Below are 20964 nucleotides of genomic sequence, written 5' to 3'. Positions count from 1 at the left end.
TTTTATTCCTTATTGTGTTTTTTGTTCTGTCGCTGTTATGTTGCACTGCGGAGCTCTGTCACGAAAACAAATTCCTCGTATGTGTGAACATACCTGGCAATAAAGCTCATTCTAATTCTAATTCTAATTCATGTTCGCTCAGTAGATTGGGCTCTTTAAATTTACGCGCTGTTGTGACGACATATGTCACGTGACAATGTCAACATGGCGGATGTAGTACGTCCGAATTCCATTCATACTACCCACATTCATACTATATAGAACGTACTTTTCTAACGGTCGAGTAGTACGTTCAAATTCAAATGTAGTACCCAGTACGCAGTATGCGATTTCGGACGCAGCGATGCATTTTCCCCATAGACTTTTGGAAAATCGCAAAAAATAAGATCTGTGTTCAACAAAGACTTATGACCCTTACACGTTTTGTCTATCAAGATAATCTTTACAAATTACTCCAAAATGTATACATTTTGAAGCCTAAATAAAGCCTTCAGATATAAAATGCTAACGGTAGGCTATAAACGGACTACAGCACACCCAGAGTTTCAACGGCTCTGAGCACACCATGGTCGCGGATCAACGTCATCATCAAGCTTCCTCAAACTTTATTTAAAAAAACACGCTCGCTTATCATGATCTGCACTGTGTATGATAACTTATCCACTTCTCCATGAGAATATTACCTATTCGTTTTTTTAAAAAAAAATGTTAGAAACTAATTTTGTTTATGTGTGTCTCTCTGAGATTTTTTAAAATCTTTTGTTAATGTTTTATGTAATATTGTGTTATTTTATATAAACCTTAATATTATTTTCTTTGTGATTAAGATTATTATGCCTTATCATTGTGCCCAAAATAAACTTTAAAGATTATCTTTCACTGTATTATGTTTGATTTTATGTTTGCATACCATTTGCTAATTCACCAGAAAAAAAACGCGCTTTTACCATCTCAGAAGCACTAAGGTTAGCTATGGCCGTATCAATTTCCATTATTATGTCCTTGTTTCTTATACGATAGAAAAACCATAGATCGAGGAGAGAACCACTATAAATCTGGACATGTAGAACAGTGCAGCTTAGATGCTGGTTTATTTGCCCGTATTGTAAGGGCCAGCATGAGGGACAAGGTTTATCGAGTCTCGGTAAGTAAAACTAGGGAGGGATAACGTTAGAGGAGTTATAATAGTGTTCTATGTATTTAAGATAACTATACAAACAATCTCTGAACAAGCATAACACAGTTAAATTCCAAACATTTAATATAATAGTTGTATATAATTACATATGTTGAATTTAAAGAGAATTGTCCAATAGCGTCAACAAATGCTTATTATAATATAATATAAATAAACCATATATGTTCCCTGAATAAACCATATATACTCATTTTGTTCACATTTTCTATATATTTTTACCTGGTAATCCACAAGCCCCAATGTGAGAGCCAGTGTAGTAAATTTTATCTTGCATTTACATTACTGTGAGCTGACTGGAGTGTAGTTACAATAGTATACAAGTAGTATACAATAGTTTAACATTTAATTTTTGGTATTTGTCAGACAGGCGACTTACAATGCATTCAGGCTATACATATCAGCATATTCTCTGGGAATTGAACTCGCAACCTTTTGCACAGTTAATAAAATGCTCTAATAACTGAGCCACAGAAACCTTACAGCTAGAGCTGTAGTAAACATCTATATTTTCATAAAATAAACTGAAAACAAACTATATACTAATTGCAAAAACTGATGACACAGCAGGTCTCTACAGGGAAAGATGACATCGTTGCTACAATGGGTGGTTGAACATTTCAGGGAGTATGAATGATCTTCTAAAATTTGTCCAGTGGGAACATCGTTTGTGGATAAAAACAAAAACAGGGACATTTTTTCCCCTGCAGGAAAATGACAGCTGCAGATGCGAGAATGGACACTGGGCTTCCGGTCAGCTCATCTAAGGATAACTTCAAAATAAGCAATGTTAGTTTTATGGAAGTTACACCTTTACAGATTAAAATTACAAAGTGAGGCGGGGGAAAATCACACAATAAAATATTTGTATTATATTAGAATGGAGTTTTTTAGCATTTACATTATTCTTCTACATTGATCTGTCAACATTTATATAGCACATTAAATATAGGACCCACCCTTTCTATAATTATATCCAAACTAGTTACAATAAGCCAATAAACCAGGTATTATTTTGAATATTTTAAACAAACACATTTCTCGACGTAACGTTAGCCTTTAATAAAACTGCAGCCGATCTAATCTATTAAACAGTGGCAAAGTAAACAAGGATTTAGATATTTTAAGAGAAAGACAAAGGTATTTTAGCTGTTGATTTGGTTATGAAAAACGCTTTTTCTTGCTAGCCTTTTTAACTCCATCTGGCCGTCAAAGTAACAATAGCTTTTTAAGCAATATGCACCATTAAAGTTTCGTCGTGGCCACATTAAGGCAGTAAATACGGTGTTCACATGGAAATCATCGTTGTGGGAGCTTACCTTACGGCACGAACCCGGTTTGTCATGTTTGTCTTGATGACGTCTAAAGTCCCCGCCAAAGGATGTAGTCCCTTTTAGCAACTTGTTAGCAACCACCGTTTTTAAGACACAATAAAGTTTTAAAAAATCACAAGCAGGTTATAACTGGTGTGTTTTATGTCATAGATCAAAACGTGAAAATATTTAGAGGCTTTGTTAACCACAGACCTTATTTCAGGCGATTTAGTAAAAACCCATTCAAAAAAACCCATAGACTTTAGGGCGAGGGAACCCATAGCGCTAAAATGCTAACTCACTTCCGCGTTTTGGCCTACAAAGTGACGTCATAACTTCGGCACTCTATTACTCCATTATAGTTGCGTGCCACCTTGTGGTCAAATTGTGCAAAACCATTGATTTTTACAGTAATATAAAGCAGGAAGGGCTGTCAGCAGCAGGACCGTATGAAACGTTTGTGCATTACACACTTCTAAATGCAAAAACAATATAAAAAATTTTCTGCTGACGTCATGTGTTCTAAATAGCTCTTACTTACACTGGTCACTTACTAACAGAGTTTCCTCAGTAACGGATAAGATATTGACCATAAGAGGCGGTGCATGCGGAGGAATTGCTTGTTGTAAATGCAGTGTCAGCGACTCTACGTGGCGATTTTGGAAGCCGGTGGAAGGCGTAATGTGGAGAGCGCGAGGAGGAGCTGATTTTATTCGGCCAACGACACGTCCACGGAATCCACGTGTAGCCCGTCACTGATGCAAACATACGGGACTGTGCTGCTCTCATCAACCGGGCTGGGTTTCATCATTGGGCGACCGCTAACCGTCGCTGCGAGAGGTACAGGCACGTTTCACTTCTAGCTTCTCTGTTAATCCTTAATGTTTGCATTGGTGGTCATTAAATCATACCAGCAACCATAAGTAAAGTGCGCATAAAAAATAAAAGAAGGCTCTACTGGCTGGTCAACTCAGACTCCTCATTTCCGATAGAATCATTTTGGTGTTCGATTCAAATATTAGATTTCGTTGCTGAATCATGCTTGAGCCTCTCTAATGATTCATGAATCGTTTGACTGTGGTGACAGGTGTGCCGAAGCGATCCAGTGGAGCAGTTAATATGATCACAGCACGGATGCTGTTCTTGCTCAGCCTCTTTACACTGAGTCTGTGTGCTCCACAAGTTCAGCAAACGCTCAGGTAGGCCGCATTAACGCTATGCAAGTATACACTACTGTACTGTACTGCACTATGACTGTTGGTGCCCCCAGTGGGCTTTTACTGATAAATTGAAACCTATTTAGAGAGGATGTACAGGATGGTGAGATATCATCCAAGATAGTATATAGTGCAGTAAATGGTACAGTACCATTTGCTCAATTTTGATAAAAAAAAAATGTAGAATATGTAAAATGCATCTGATATAATTTTTTACTTAAGTATTATTTAAAAATATATATCACTACTACTTTCACTATCACTATCTATTGAAAAATGTGAAATGCTAAATCAAATATTATATTTGTGTTTTGACAATTTAGCTTATTTAATTTAAGTAAAAATTGAATAATGGCAGATAAATCAAATAGAAAACAATATATTCAATTTTTCTTTATTTTTTATTCACAATTGGCTATAATTATTAAATATTTGACTTAAAAAATATCCACTAATTTTACATTATATTATATTAATTCAACTAACTAAATGAATTAATGTATATTAAATTAAGATTATGTACATTAGATTTAGATGAGGCTATATTCAGTCTTAACAATTGTATATGTGCACATCTCAGAATTGTACAACTGTAATTAACATCTTGAACTATATAGCTGTAAATAACAACTGTACATTCATAAATTTCATATATACCCTACATATGTTCTGATTCTGATTTTTCATAATGGATGGAGTATTTTGATTGGGATATATATGATAGTAAAATATGGCATGAAACATTTACACAGTGTTCAGATTTTTTTCTAAATGTGGAATAAATGGCTATTTTTCTTCTGATTGTTGTTTTCCAGTGATGACATCGTTGTACCAGACCTTGCAAATCCTTTTGGGTCCAACGAAGACAACCGCAGGTTAATTCTTTCCTATCTTCAAACACACCTGATACAATAAGGTAGTACAGATGGCCCAAGGTTCAAAGTTCGATGTCACGTCAGAGATAATGCTGAGATTTCCACAGCTGACACACTGTCATGCTGAACAAGCAATAGATAAAAAAAGGTGCCAAAACAAAATGTTGTGCCTTCCAACTTATTTTAAGTGACTCCTAACGAAAGACATTACACCAGAATGTTTCTTTAAAGTGTAAATGTAAAAAATGTTTCAAGTCAAGAAAGTACAGTATTAATTCATATTCTTGCTCTTTTTTTCCTTCTATAAATACTGTAATATAAAGCGAAACTAAAGTGGCCTATGATCTTTGATTCTTTATGACAGGCTCTTGCAAAGCTACATCAAGAGCAGCCTGAAGGAAGGACAGAACAGTCCAGAGCTGAACACAAGAGAACAAGGTTAATATAGTTCATTATTAACATGGTCTCTCAGTAAACTGCTTCCGTGTGCTTTTCCTTTTTACATACCATTTCAATCAGTTCAGTACTATTTTGTAACATTTTCAAAGTTATTTTCTTAAATACACAGCAAATATGATCTAAGTACAATCAGTATAGAGTCTTCTCAGGTTTTTCTAAGCTTCTTATTGTATGATTTGTTCTCTTCTTGTCACAGAGATCTTCTTCCTTTTCTCCCTGTATGACTATGACCGAAGTGGGCAGATGGATGGCCTTGAACTGATGCAACTACTGACAGATTTCCTGACTCATCATGAAATGATGCCAGAGTCAGCAGATTCTGTGAGTGTTGCTTAGTTTTATCACAGCCCTCAAAGTAAAAAGGCCTCGAGTTCTCTTATGACTTAAGCGAAAAGTTTGGAGTTAAGTTTATACACTAGTTTAGAAAATGGTAATAAAATATGACAAGAACTCAGAGTTAAACTGTCATCTTTATGTCAGATAACACCCAAGCAAAACATGGTCAGGTCAAAGTGTTTGAATAATTTTTGGTCACAAATTTTGAAAAGATTTTACTGGTGAACCACCGTATAAATTTTTGGGTATGATACACAGTTTACTTTATAGTTTATGTAAGGATGGCAAAATAGTGTCCAGCAAAAAAAAAAAAAAAAAAAAAAAAAAAAAAGATATCTGGTGTCTGAATGACTTTTGGTTTCACTGTAGATTGTATTTTTGGTGGATGATCTGCTACAAACTCATGATCTGAACCAGGATGGACTGCTGGTTCCTTCAGAGCTGTTATCATCCACCATAGACTATCGGCAAGAAAACATTGCTCCCCCTGATCCACCTGCAGAGGAGGCCTTAAAACAGGAACAAACACACACCCAAGGGTCTGAACATGGAAATGAGACAGAAGACTCCGCTAAAGAAGAAAACTTGGAGGCTGAGAGTCACAATCAGATACCTGAAAAGCAGGACCGACTGCAGCCTCCAGAAGAGCAGGAATTGCAAGATGCTCATCAGGAACAGAAGAACATGCCAGTACATCAAGGGCAACCAGAGATCTAGTGCCAACTTAAGCTTGAAATGCAACTTTAGAAACTTGTACAAGTCAACTTTTGAAACCACTCACCTGCTGCATATACTTTATGACTGACGCATAATTTAAATATACTAAAAGTTATGAAACTGAAGAGCATGTGTTAATGCTAGCATTGCGGTACACATCACCTTGTGGATCCTCTGAATGGAGTAACCCAAACACCTGAATAAGTAATTCTCGGTTCAGACTATGCAAATCCAGAAAGTACAACTTGGATTTACTCCATTTAATACTGGAATCTAGTCACAGCCAATTTAGCAACCATTGTAAAGGTTTTGTACCCAACTCATGGCATATTTCTGTACCTAGCTCTTTTTTTGTGTGTTAAACACCATTGAAATAAACCTAGCTCAATTAGAAGTGGGGAGTAGATTTTGGGCTTAAAGACTTTTGCTGAAAGTCTTGCATTTCGGATGAGAACAGAATTTAGATTTAGGATGTAAAGTGCTTAATCTCATTGCCATAAGGGAGTAATTAAAGTGAGCAGTATTGTGCAAGTTTCATTTTGAACCCGTTGCACAGTAAAGCTGTACTGCACTTCCAAAGAGGGGGGAAAAAAAAACCCTCAAATCGGATATTCCGGCCTTCATTCTCATTCTTTTGGTGCTTAGAATGATGTTAAAAGGTTTAAAAACCAGTCACGACAGTACATTTAATAGTTTTAGTATTTATTACATTAGACCGTGCATTAAATCTTAAAACAATCAAGTAAAAACCATTCAACCTAAATAAGCTAATTTTAAAAGTCAAACATACTGGAAAAATATGGCTGATGCATAAAGTTGTGCTGAAACTTTAGACGGTGATCTAAAATTGACCCAATGACCTGGACCAGTTTACATTCTGCAGTGCCTTGATGTCATTCCAGTTCTAAAACATACCTGATCAAGGATCCCTTTTATAAAAACTCCGTGATTAACAATAATGCATCATGGCCATAGACAGTGGCAGTCAGTTTAAAGTTGAAGACGTTCAATGTCTAAATTTTGAACGGTGCTCATTTCAGCCCTCCTCTTGCAGTTTTTGGTGGTTACATTGGGATTCCAGCCACAATTTCAGATTCAATGCCACAGTGGTCCTCACCTCGGAGGATCTTGAAATATCCTATAGTTGCAAAAAAATATTGAGCAGATAAAAAGCAAACTCCTGTACATTCTGTAAACGGAATAAGAGTCTGGAAATGTGTTGATACAAAGAGACACGGACACTTGGAAATTCATTTGGTTGGGTAACAAACTGCAGACAATAAGGGGAGCATTTTAGTCTTCATAAGAAGACAACCCTTACCATTATCACCCCAGTCAGTGTTCCAAGAGTTAGCAGCAAGCCAGTAGGGGACGCCATTCTCCTCTCCCCAGCCCAGGATCTTAATGGCATGACCCCCTAGTGCAGATCCACTCACATGCTGATATACACCTACAAAAAGGAGTAAAGAACCATATTAAATCAACAGCTCCATGTTGTATTAGTAATCATTGCCATGTACATCAAGACAAACCAACCAGATTTATACAGCAGGAAGTCCTCATAGACTGTGAAAGCTCCCTCTACTGGGCCATTCTTAAAGAGCTCATTCATAATGTCCTTCTGATTAGAAGGGACACTGTATGATGTTTTCCCTGTAGAGACAGACAAGGCACAGAAATGGAGTGAGAAAAAAAAAAAAAAAAAGCGGGGGGAGGGGGATTCCACAGTTCTGAAAAACCACTTAAAAAAAAAAAAAAAAAAAAAGTACAGAGCACACACGACATGCAGGGAAAATAATATCTTATATAAATCCACTTCCTGTCTGCTTTCTCATAAATCGATGTAGATGCTTTGTACTTCAAGTGATTCCATGCAATGCTGCAAGGCTTGAGAACATCAACACATTCCCAACTCAAGTCAGTCCATAACAGCTTTATGAGGTGGACAGAAATGAGCCAATCATTTATGTGCATAAATAAATGAGGGCACAAATTATAAAAATCAAGCTCACGAATAAACCAAACCAACGGAACAAATTGGCAAGATTGTGCGCAATAAAATTTCCCCTGTTCTTATTTTCCCCCTCGGCCATGTGTGGGGCTCTTTAAAGAAACCATTTAAAGACTATTAGGGCTGGGGGCCTTTAAATATTGTGGACAATTGAGAGGCTTGGAGTCAACCTGATTCAGAACCACTGATCTAAAGTGATGTCTGACTAGATGGAAATATGTAATCAGGGTGAAACAAGCACTGAAAGTGAACCATTTAGGTCTGCAAATTCTTACCAAAGTGTTTGTCCTCCTTGTAAGAGGGGCTGTATCCAGGTTCACAGGACATATCACAGTTAGGAGTGTCTCCACCCTCTCCGGTACAAGGAGGGCGACTGCCATTCACATGATGCTCACAGGGTTCAATGGTGTATGGACGGCAGCCTAAATACAATCAAGTTATATTAAGTTCCAGGTTTCCCAATCAATCATATTATCAGGGAAGTCACCAACCAATATGGGAGTTATAGAGTCCACCGCTGACCAGACCGTCTGAGCTCCAGAAATTCCAAGCAGCAGATGGGTATCCACCGTCACATCTGAGATTAAAACAGATCAAACTTCCATCATGTATCAATTAAAGTGACAAATCTGGAAGTGATTTGCAGTCAGCAAATGCATTATGCCTAGGGTTTTAAAATGGCTTCAGATTTAAGAGTCATGTAGTGCATTCCCACATTTGGCCAAGCAACTGCATTAACTAAACACCAAATGCAGGAGGACGAAAGTCAAAAATAGCTTATGCGGTCTTGACATTAAATCAATCGAGTCATACATGACACAACTGCATTTAATGCCATCATACTTGCATTGTGTTATCCAGAACACAGAGTGCTCCTGTAGCTGCAGTGACATTACAGCATTGTCCAACTTACCCAAAGCCACAGCGGTCACAGCAGGTAAGCAGGTCCTGAGCGGAGATCTCCACACTCACTTTGGCATTGCTGTGGATGCAGATTCTGTCAGATATGGCTTCAGCAGCGCCAAATGCCTACAAAGACAATGAAGATGCTCAAAACTGCATTAAAAACCATGAAATGCATAAGTAATGGAAATCTAAGGTTGTATTGCAACCACCAGAGAGAAGACCTTACCCAGCATGAACCGCAAGAACCCTGGTCTCTGATCTCTTTAAGAGTGGGGCAGTTGGGCCACTGCTCTCTGGGGTCAAAGTTAGTGGGGAGCTTGAGGTCATCAGCATACTGTACCCTGGTTAAAGACAAGGTAAGATTTGTTATACCAGAATGCAGATAAGTATAAGGAAATCTTAACAGCATCATATGACCGTAGTCATATGTATACCATGACTGAAATGTAAGTTGCACTTCCTTTTTGATTCTTCTCAATTCACTTTTCACCACACACGTCTACTGAACTCACATGACGGGGAGTTTCGGTCCTTTTTTAAGCAGAGTCCCACACAGCCTCTTCACATAGCTGTAGTCTACATCACGGAAGTTGTGTCCAGCCTATAGGCAAAATAAGTTTAATGTGAAATTATGCAATGGGCGCTAAAACTAAAATGCCTCAAAGCAAAGCTCTTTCCAATACTGGCTCATTTATCCTCACTAGGATGCAGTTTAGGAAATCCGTGTATAGAACAGCTTCTTACCTTCCAAGTAGTGTTTGCTTTATTGATGTAGTTTACCATCTCATGGGAGAGGGGAGCGAGGCGAGGTCGAGCCCAGCTAACCGAGAGGGCTGAGACCACGCACAGGAAAGCCAGCCGCCACATTCTGGAACACAAATTAAACCTCACTTACATACAGAAAGGCGGCTTTACGTTCAAGTCGAACGGTCGAAAAATCCTAATTTAACCACTCTTAGATGCAAACTGCAGCTTAAACGCTGCATCTACATGGTTTCATGAATGACTTTAGCAAAATAAAGCTTAAAGTTCTAAACATCATAGCCTTGAATCAACATCAGTCAGGTGACCCATCAAGAACGGTTCTCTAACTCCAGATGAAATGGATCACTGACTGCTTACAATAGTGTCCTCTTCAGACTTCAGTCATGCTGAAGTGAAAGCTCTAGACATGTTAAAATAAACATGGTCAAGATTCCTAACATTTATACAACAAGCCAAACAAGTCTTGATCAACTACTCTGGGTAAGAGGTCTACATTTTAGGCACTTATTTTAAAAGGGGCCCCTCACGCAGTGGTTTAACAGTAGACGTGGTTTTAAACCATTTTAAATTAATGCATTTAGCATACGCTTTTATCCAAAGCGACAGTGCATTCAGGCTATCAATTTTTATTGATCACTTTGTCCGCATTACGGACTTGTACCACAATCTTGACAACTCAACTATAGTGAACGGTTGTCAAAGCACGCATTTATCAATATAATTTTTATATGTTGAGTTGCACTTCCTCCAAAAGGTCTAAAATGACGTCACCAGTCATAAGATGTGTGTGTGAGTCAGCGGTTTACAGGAACAACCTGCTAAATATGAGAAAGCCAGCCTACTCTGACCTCAAACCCCGCTGTAATCCGGAGGATTGGTCAAAAACTGCTTCAAAAAGCATCAACACCAACAGAATCCAACTAACGTTATAAAGTGTAGAACGCACAAATTAAATTGTTAGTGCAATTGAAAAAAGAAAAACTAAATTAGGCTGTTTGTGTTTGAAACCTAATGGTGTATTTAGAAGTAAACGAGCAGCGTATTGTCAATCCGAGAAACTGAGGAGTTCACTTGTGTTAAAACAAGCTCTGGTTTCCAGTTCTCCTGCTTTCGTTTTTAACTGCAGGCCTTTTAACAGTAAAACGAACAATAAATCCATTTCATAACGTATCAGGAAGTATCTTTGAAATGAAGATAAAGTCATTGTTTCGCATTGTAATTTTCGCATGATAATATAAGATATGCTGCTTTACCGCCATGACATTTTTCTCAATATCTATCTGGAGATGAAATGATTAACAAAAACTAACAATAACGTAAGTCCTTGTCATTTAAAAGAAGATTCTTGGAACAAAGTCCTACCTGTCTTTTGTCTGCTGGCTGTCGTTCTCTTTGAAATGTGTGCCTCACTCCCCAAGAAACCCACTTGGCGGAAATAAACAACTTGAGATGCACAGCACGCTGATGGCTTTATAGCGCAACAACGGATCACGTGATGTCGTGTGCGCTCGGGGTCTCATGACTCTCACGTGATCAAATCTCTCTTCTTGAGTAATCGCGGTACTGTTTGTTAATTTAGTTTCGTGTGCAAATGTAGTGAATCGAATGGAAACCAAAGAAAACCATGCTCAAATCATCATGACATAAAAGATCTGTGGCATTAAGGGTCGAATTATTAGGTCATAATTTAGGATTTTTGTCTCAACTTTTAAATCATAATTACAGAAGTGCAATTATGTAAACTTTATTTAGATTCGGATTATTTGTCATGAAAGAGTTTTTTTCATTATTGTCTTAATATTTTTTTCAACTTTGTTTTACATTTTATAGTAAAAAAAAAAAAAAAATTAAATAAAGATAATCACAGGTAAAAAGATAATCACATACGTACAATTCCCTTAAATAATAAATACGGTAAGTAAAAAAAAAAAATTATTATAATTATATAAAAATACCCTAAATGAACAAGTGCAAACGGTCCAAGTTTATATAATAATAATTATTATTAGATTAGCTATTATAATTTATTATATTTTATTTTTTGAAAAGAAAAAATATATGGTTTCATACTCGGTATGTGACGTCACATTGAGCGGCAGCCACCGAAAACTGATCGGAGAAATAACACACAATGGCCTTCCATAGCAGAAATAATATCACAAACTTTGAAAAAAAAAGACGCTTTAGTGCAACGATGCAGAATCGAAAGGGAAGTGCGATCATAAGAAGTCATGTCTGCCTCTACTATTTTTCAGGAGTCATTATTGTTTTATTGGAGAAAGCGACACGTAAGTTATTTTTCGATTAATCATTCCTCCCCAAACCGTTATCTGTGCTTACTGAACATATTTTGGCAGCTGCGTCGGCATGTGGATGTGGTTTTTGCCTGTTTGGGCATGTTTTCTTATGAATTCAGTTTTGTTATTGCACATTATTGCTGCTACGGTTTTACTGCATTTGATCGCCCTTTCATGAATGGAGAGCAGGGGGCGTGTTCTGTCCATATATATTGTGTGTGTGTGTGTGTGTGTGTGTGAGAGAGAGTGAGAGAGAGAGAGTGTGTGAGAGTGTGTGTGAGAGTGTGTGTATGAGTTAGTGAGTGACACATAGACACACACATGCTTTATCATTCAGTAAAATGTAAAATAAGATGATTTTCATCTATTTTGTTAAAAATATATTTTTTTCGCCCTGAGCAGTCACACAAATGGCAATAACAAATTAAGATAATTAAAGATTAAATGCTTTCAAAAATATTTGATCACTGATGCAATCTTCATCAAATATGAGACACAAGTCAGTCAGTGCTGATTTAGTTCAGTTCAATAACTGTGTAAAGTTCATCAATAATGAAATGCGTCCAGTTCAGCTATAAGCAGCTTTACAGAAGACAATAGTTTTGTTATTCAGCTCGAGTCAATGTTTATTCAGTTCAGCTCGGTTGTAGTGTTGTTGTTGAAAATGGACTCTGTTGTTTGACTTTGCTGTTTATGTCATCACCTCTAGATGACTCTGGCTCTGTGTCTGTCTGTCTCGGCTGTGCAGCTGCTCAGTCTGAAGTGGTACATCACTGATGCAGAAAGATCCAAGCCCTCACTTGTGCACTGTCTACATCTAGGTGTCTATCACAGGTCAAAAAAAATCTATCATTTAGAATTGTTTAAATTCAGTTATAAAGAAAGAGGTGGAAAACTGTACTAAAATACTGTACAATATAATGAAAGTGATATTTAATTGAGAAAAAAAATTGAATGAGAACATGTTCAGATCACATTTAAGTCCAAACTCCTGAAAATGTCAATGTAAAACATCATAAAGGTCCTATAATAGATTATTTTCTTTAAAAAATATATAATATAAAAATAATAACAATGTAAACATTATCATTTAAAAGTTGATCGAAAACTTTTTAACTTTTTAATTTAATAATTTTTCAGAAAGGATGTTTTAAAATGATCAAAAGTGATGGTAAAGACATTTATATTGTTAAATAGATTTTTTGTTCCAAATAAATGCTGTTTTTAACCTTCTATTCATCAAAGAATTTTGAACAAATGTATCCCAGTTCCCACAAAAATATTTAGCAGCACAACTGTTTTCAACACTGATAAAAATAAGAAATGTTTCTTGAGTATCAAATCAGCATATCAGAACGATTTCTGAAGGATCATATGACACTAAAGACTGGAGTAATGATGCTGAAAATGCAGCTTTGCCAACACAGAAATAAATTACATTAAAAAAAAATATTAAAATACAAAATGGATATTTAACATTTTAATGATATTTCACAGTTGAACTGCATTTTTAATCAAAAACTTAACGTTCTTTCAAAATAAAAAAAATAAAAAAATCTTACTAACCCACAAACTTTTGTAATTGAGTTTAAATATTTATCATACAAGGCTGTTGTTGTTTTTTTAATGCTTGCAGGTTGTGGTGCTGCATGAAGTCTCAGGGTGGGCAGGTTAAGTTTTGTGCGTTACTAATGCAGCAGGCTGATGTTTATTCACCCTTCAGCCTTCAACTTTTTAGAGTGGTCTTATGTGCCGGACTGAGCCTGCTGAATGTGTCCTGGTTTCTGTTCCTGTACAGCCGCTCATGCTTTCTGCTCCGTCTCGGTCACCTGCACAGGACTCCTGCTCATATGGAGAGGGGGCATGCTGGGTGCCAGGGTGGCCAGCCTCATGTTCTTCTTCTTCTTTCACTGGTGGTCCTGTGGAGTCGTGGGTGAGTCAAGCTATGTGTTATTGTGTAGACAAATACTGCACACACAAAAGCTTTCACAGTTAGTTCGCGTGACAGTCATGAGTGCTTTTAAGTAATTTGTCATTGCCCAAGTCTTACCTGGAAAGGGATGATTAGTTAATAAATGGCTGCTTTGTGGTTGTCTCTTTAAATCCCTGCTCAGGTTTCCACTGGCTCATTATAGCATTCTGGCAAGTGTCCCAGCAGACAGACATCTGCATTAACCGTGCTTCCTGGCAGCTCTTCAACTTTATCTTAGGAGAATCTTTCTCTTCCTTAACATTAAAGATGGTCCCTTCCGATACCGCATGACTCTATTTGACTCTATTTAATCTCTACTAGATTCTATTTGGTTGGTCTCTCTGAACTGTAGTTTTATTTTAGTATTATTTATATATTATCAAAGTATTTATTAATATTTTGAATTAGCTTTTGTTTGTATATATTCAGTGTTCAAGTTTTAGTAATCGTTTCTGTCATATTTATTATTTTTTAAATATTTAAAAATATTGTTTAATTTTATATACAGTACAGACCAAAAGTTTGGACACACCTTCTCATTCAAAGAGTTTTCTTTATTTTCATGACTATGAAAATTGTAGAGTCACACTGAAGGCATCAAAACTATGAATTAACACATGTGGAATTATATGTGAAATTATATACATAACAAAAAAGTGTGAAACAACTGAAAATATGTCATATTCTAGGTTCTTCAAAGTAGCTCTACCTCTGGAAGCTCATCAAGAGAATGCCAAGAGTGTGCAAAGCAATAATCAAAGCAAAGGGTGGCTACTTTGAAGAACCTAGAATATGACATATCTTCAGTTGTTTCACACTTTTTTTTTTTTTTTATGTATATAACTCCAATTCCTAGTTTTGATGCCGTCAGTGTGAATCTACAATTTTCATAGTCATGAAAATAAAGAAAACTCTTTGAATGAGAAGGTGTGTCCAAACTTTTGGTCTGTACTGTGTGTGTATATATATTCTTCATTTAAATATTCCTATTGACCTTTTAGCTTTTATTTTATTGACTTGTTAGCTTTAGTGATTTTAGTACTAAGAATAAAACACAAATAATAATATTAAAATATATAACTGTAACGCTCGATCAAAGGAAACGAGAGATCCAGAAGCAGTGTGTTTAATGGGTAATCCAAAATACAGTATCCAAACAGGCAAGAGGTCATAACCAAGAAATCAGTCCAGAAACAAAATAAACAAACTAGAAAACACAAGGAACGCGAGAAAACCGGGTGACGGAAAATAAGGACTCCATGAAAACAGAAAGAGAAAGACTGGTATTTATAGACCGGATAAAGAAGGAAGAGGAGACAGCTGAGTGCAATAACAGGTGTGCAGTTAACTGTGATGAAGGGGCAAAGCTATGTGGGAATTGTAGTGCCTGCGGTGAGGTGCCTATGGGGAAGTGAGACCACTAGTGGACACCCAGGGAAACACAGACCAGACACCGTGACAATAACTAAAATAAGTTGTTTAAAAGTGTCACTGGCCCACCGGTGGGCCCAAAGCCATTACATATTTAAAACCATAATATTCTATACTAAACCTAAACTAATCTTTACAAACTATATATCATTGGAGACCTTAGAGATTGTATTTTTCATATTTGACCACTGTTTTATGTAGTGACAGTAATTCATTAATTTGTGACAAGAAAATTTAGCGAAAAATAAATAAACACACCAAGAAGTTGGCTTTTGTTACAAAAAGCTGATACATACACATACAATCACGAAAGTATATATATATATATATATATATATATATATATATATATATATATATATATTTTTTTTTTTTTTTTTTTTTTTTTTTTTTGGCTGCCAATAATTCAGACAAAACATCTTTTCTAGTTTTTATCAAAAACTTTGAGAATAAATTGAATATGTCTATTTGTATATGTATGATTGATGTTGCAAGTATTCAGTAAAAAATGTAATGCATGTCAATTTCATGTATGATCATGCATGAAATAAACTTTTTTATGTGAAGTTTCTGTAACAACACTCTAGTAGCTATGTTTGATTAAAAATCATTTACAACCTATCTAGAATGTTTTATTGCTGTTTGAATTAATAAAAAATTGTAAATCAAATCAGTCGTCCGTTACAAATCATACAAGGAGCATGACTAGTACCTAGTGGACATTGTTGGTATAGCGACTAAAAATAACACAGAAACCTCATTTTTTGTGATATCAATGTCAAATTTGGAACACAACTTCTTTAGACTTAAGGCTTTTCATTTGACATGAAATTAAATTCTTTATTTTATTAAAAAAAAATTTTAATAAAATATAAATAAATATTAAATTACTTTTTTTATTACAACAAACTTAAACACCTTTAACTTTTTTGTTTTAAATTTTATTCAACTTCTTTCACATGTACAAGAAACTTCCAAGTGTGTTTTTAAAAACGAGCCCAATATTAGGTTCATATTCCAAACCGTTCCAGAATTACATTATTTTGAATCTGAACACGCCCTTTTCAGCTCTACCCCCCAAAGGGGGGGTGGGGTGACACTTATGTGGTTAACTGAATTTAGGAACCATTATATTATAATGTAAAGTTTGAAAAATGGATACTCATTCTGAGATTTACTAATGATTATATTTAACAGTTTTATTAAATTAATGATGTTTTTAAAAATTGCTGTTAGATTACAGCAAGGTAACCTGAATGGAAAATAAATATGCACACAATTAAATATCCAGATACTGATACAGATACTGATCAAAAAAAAAAAAAGATAATCTAATAGTCCGATTTTGTATATATCATCCATTCCTAGAACCCCCTTTTTCTAAGAAAATAATAACAATCATAAAAATCTGGTGTAGTGTACTGCAACATTCGAAAATGTTTTATTTTTTCCTGAGACTCCAAATGAGCCTGACAACTATTGACAGAACAACTGATGTGGATTGCAAGGACTCTACACACATTCATGGGACTTTCTCAGTGACTGGATTTGCTCCTGATAAGCATGCAGAAAGCTCTTCTGTTCAGCCTCTAGAGGGCGACTGGCGACATCATCATGCCTTAATATCTTTCTTTTACTGTCTACGCTTAATACACCTGGCTCTCAAAACTGGAAACAGAGACAAGATCAACTACCTGTATGGAGACTGAGGGCTTTCAGTCATCCTGGAGAATGATGATGAACCTGACACAGACTAGTGGGAAGGTATGTAATCAGCCAAGCATGGAAACAGTTCAACAATCTAAATGTAGTCCAGTTAATTTTCTGTTACTGAAGTGAGACAGCAGTCTCCAGAGAAGGGTGCAGTGTATAACACCTGCTCTGCGGACTGCAGTAGCACTGTTAGCTTCAGTGCAGAACCCCACTCCTCTTATAGTATCCGCAATTCTACATTAGATAAAGAGAATATGGCTGTGATCAGTCCATTTATGAATGGAGCTGATCTGCACCTGACTGCCAAACAGCTGTTAAACAGGAGCCATGTTATACCTCAACTCCAATACCAGACCTCAAAACAATGCAGAGTATTGGATTAGGAGGGGCCAGAAGACATGTACATTTTTAAGTTAAGTTTTTGGGATAAAGTTTTTGGGGTAAATATTTTCATTTTAGGTTTCTGCAGGTCTTAAAGATGTTTAATTTACCCCCTTTAAAGCTTTAAAAAGGTCTTAAATCAGAGCAGAAATCTTAAATTCATAAAATTACAGAAATAAATGCAAACAATGAATGTCTTTCATTGCAGTATTTTATTTTCAGTACAACTGTCTGAAAATCCTTAAATCAATCAAGATGCATTTACTTGAGATGCAAATGTAAAATGAAGTGTTGAAAAATTTTACAAAATTAACTATGTACAGCCGTGGACAAAAGTTTTGAGAATTACATAAATATTGGAAATTGGAAAATTGCTGCTTAAGTTTTTATAATAGCAATTTGCATATACTCCAGAATGTTATGAAGAGTGATCAGATGAACTGCATAGTCCTTCTTTGCCATGAAAATTAACTTAATCCCAAAAAAACCTTTCCACTGCATTTCATTGCTGTCATTAAAGGACCTGCTGAGATCATTTCAGTAATCGTCTTGTTAACTCAGGTGAGAATGTTGACGAGCACAAGGCTGGAGATCATTGTGTCAGGCTGATTGGGTTAGAATGGCAGACTTGACATGTTAAAAGGAGGGTGATGCTTGAAATCATTTTTCTTCCATTGTTAACCAGTGACCTGCAAAGAAACGCGTGCAGCCATCATTGCGTTGCATAAAAATGGCTTCACAGGCAAGGATATTGTGGCTACTAAGATTGCACCTAAATCAACAATTTATAGGATCATCAAGAACTTCAAGGAAAGAGGTTCAATTCTTGTAAAGAAGGCTTCAGGGCGTCCAAGAAAGTCCAGCAAGCGCTAAGATCATTTCCTAAAGAGGATTCAGCTGCGGGATCGGAGTGCCACCAGTGCAGAGCTTGCTCAGGAATGGCAGCAGGCAGGTGTGAGCGCATCTGCACGCACAGTGAGGCCAAGACTTTTGGAAGATGGCCTGGTGTCAAGAAGGGCAGCAAAGAAGCCACTTCTCTCCAAAAAAATCATCAGGGACAGATTGATCTTCTGCAGAAAGCATAGTGAATGGAACTGTTGAGGACTGGGGCAAAGTCATATTCTCCGATGAAGCCCCTTTCCGATTGTTTGGGGCATCTGGAAAAAGGCTTGTCCGGAGAAGAAAAGGTGAGCGCTACCATCAGTCCTGTGTCATGCCAACAGTAAAGCATCCTGACACCATTCATGTGTGGGGTTGCTTCTCATCCAAGGGAGTGGGCTCACTCACAATTCTGCCCAAAAACACAGCCATGAATAAAGAATGGTACCAAAACACCATCCAACAGCAACTTCTTCCAACAATCCAACAACAGTTTGGTGAAGAACAATGCATTTTCCAGCACGATGGAGCACCGTGCCATAAGGCAAAAGTGATGACTAAGTGGCTCGGGAACCAGAATGTTGAAATTTTGGGTCCATGGCCTGGAAACTCCCCAGATCTTAATCCCATTGAGAACTTGTGGTCAATCCTCAAGAAGCGGGTGGACAATCAAAAACCCACTAATTCTGACAAACTCCAAGAAGTGATTATGAAAGAATGGGTTGCTATCAGTCAGGATTTGGCCCAGAAGTTGATTGAGAGCATGCCCAGTCGAATTGCAGAGGTCCTGAAAAAGAAGGGCCAACACTGCAAATACTGACTCTTTGCATAAATGTCATGTAATTGTCGATAAAAGCCTTTGAAACGTATGAAGTGCTTGTAATTATATTTCAGTACATCACAGAAACAACTGAAACAAAGATCTAAAAGCAGTTTAGCAGCAAACTTTTTGAAAACTAATATTTATGTAATTCTCAAAACTTTTGGCCACGACTGTATATGCTTAAAGCAACAACAAATATCTATCAGAGGGGTATGAAAACTTGTTTACCTTTTAATTAAGCCCATTTGCAGATATTTGTTCTTGTTTTAATCACAAAGATAATTCGTAAATCCTTTTGATCAAATGAAGAAGAGGATATTATATAATCTTGTTTCTGAAGTAAAGGTATTTTGATTTTAAGAATCAAAAACAGATTTGCATTGGAAAACACTGATGAAGATATATCACTTTTTGCATCGTGATCAGAAGGGAAAGGGTATTTCCATATTCTAGTGGATGGGAGCAGAGCTAATCAAGCCTTAAGGCTGTTATTTTGGGTAAAATTAATGGAGATTACGTTTAGATTTACATTTTAAAGTGTTGTTAATACAGCTTCTTCATCTTCAAACATTTCTAATACATGTCCTAGTAATTTAAACAGTTAAGTTTATAAAATATATTTTAGGTACCTGTTCTTTCCCTTTATACTGCCCATCTATCTGTCATCAGCAGAGGGCACTAATATATAGGATTTGTGCAAAGAGACATACAGAATTACAGGATTATTGGCATAAACAAAAGGTTTTAAAAGCTTCGGTTTTTATTTAATCGACAGATGCAGTGACTTTATCCACAGACAAACGTTTTGGCACGTTACTTCAGAACAACCATGTTTAAAGACAACCAGATACAAATTCCTCACATATTTATTTTCTAATAAATGCATATGAAAACATTGCTGAAACACTTACACTGAATGAGTGTGGAATGTCTCACTGGAAGCATATGAGCTTATTTGTAACATTATTAAAATGCTCCATTTGTTGAACACCAAAGGGTAAAATGAGGACAGAAACATATTTGATATATCTGATATTTCTGGACCATAAAGTTGGACTAAGCTGCTCATGCATGGATGGATTTTACCTATAGCACCATGTAGAAAATTCATACTACCCAGTGAAAAATCTAGAAAAACAGAGGTGATTGTCTTCCATGCATAATTACTAATTGCTTGAAGAAGGCATACACTGTAAAAATGAAAAGATACTCTGATCGACATACTGGCAGAACCCTCTAGAACTGATCTTTTAGAAAAAATGTGAATAGGTTTTCCCCCTCAAGTATCTTTTCATTTTTACAGTGATTTTATTTATTTATTTTTCTAAAATGAAGGCACAGACCATTGTATTTTGTTAGCTGACAAAATATGGCAAATGAGTAAAAATCCTTCACAGTGGTCATGAAAACCCTGAGCTCCAAGACAAAGATTTAGTATAATAAAAATGTTTGTAACAGAAAGACATTTTGCTTAAATAAAAAAAAAGATATTAGCCAACTAAAGAATAAGATCTCAATAAAATTAGGTGTCTGAATTGTCCAAAGTCAACATGGCCAAACCTAATTTCAGACAAAATTCATTCTAAAATACATATTTCAAGTCAAGCATATGCAAAGTTCAAGCATATTATTTTTCCTCCACTTGTTTAAGATTGCATGGTGTATTCTTCATCA

At 36.2% G+C, this 20964-nt stretch overlaps 2 protein-coding genes and 1 pseudogene across 2 annotated transcripts; 2 read left to right on the top strand and 1 right to left on the bottom strand.

Annotated features, from left to right (window-relative positions):
• Positions 1 to 3112: 3112 nt before the first annotated feature.
• LOC132112095 (cell growth regulator with EF hand domain protein 1-like) lies at positions 3113 to 6506 on the top strand. Its single transcript, XM_059519681.1, has 6 exons — positions 3113 to 3348; positions 3596 to 3707; positions 4541 to 4600; positions 4965 to 5038; positions 5256 to 5380; positions 5765 to 6506. The coding sequence occupies exons 1-6, from the start codon at positions 3267 to 3269 to the stop codon at positions 6110 to 6112; spliced, it is 801 nt and encodes a 266-aa protein (XP_059375664.1). The 5' UTR covers positions 3113 to 3266; the 3' UTR covers positions 6113 to 6506.
• Positions 6507 to 6797: 291 nt separating this feature from the next.
• On the bottom strand, positions 6798 to 11314 carry LOC132111648 (cathepsin B-like). The gene is made up of 10 exons (XM_059519155.1): positions 11157 to 11314; positions 9774 to 9897; positions 9542 to 9630; positions 9256 to 9370; positions 9037 to 9152; positions 8615 to 8700; positions 8399 to 8545; positions 7649 to 7765; positions 7434 to 7562; positions 6798 to 7250 (listed from the first exon to the last, which is right to left on the bottom strand). Exons 2-10 carry the CDS (start codon positions 9894 to 9896, stop codon positions 7177 to 7179), a joined length of 996 nt encoding a protein of 331 aa, XP_059375138.1. The 5' UTR covers position 9897; positions 11157 to 11314; the 3' UTR covers positions 6798 to 7176.
• A 1486-nt stretch (positions 11315 to 12800) lies between these two features.
• On the top strand, positions 12801 to 17710 carry LOC132111926 (uncharacterized; annotated as a pseudogene).
• The last annotated feature ends 3254 nt before the right edge of the window (positions 17711 to 20964 follow it).

Source organism: Carassius carassius, chromosome 31, assembly GCF_963082965.1.
Source record: "Carassius carassius chromosome 31, fCarCar2.1, whole genome shotgun sequence".
In the NCBI taxonomy this organism is placed as follows: Eukaryota; Metazoa; Chordata; class Actinopteri; order Cypriniformes; family Cyprinidae; genus Carassius; species Carassius carassius.
Note: the sequence above shows the minus strand (reverse complement) of the source record. Positions and strands in the feature narration are given on the sequence as shown.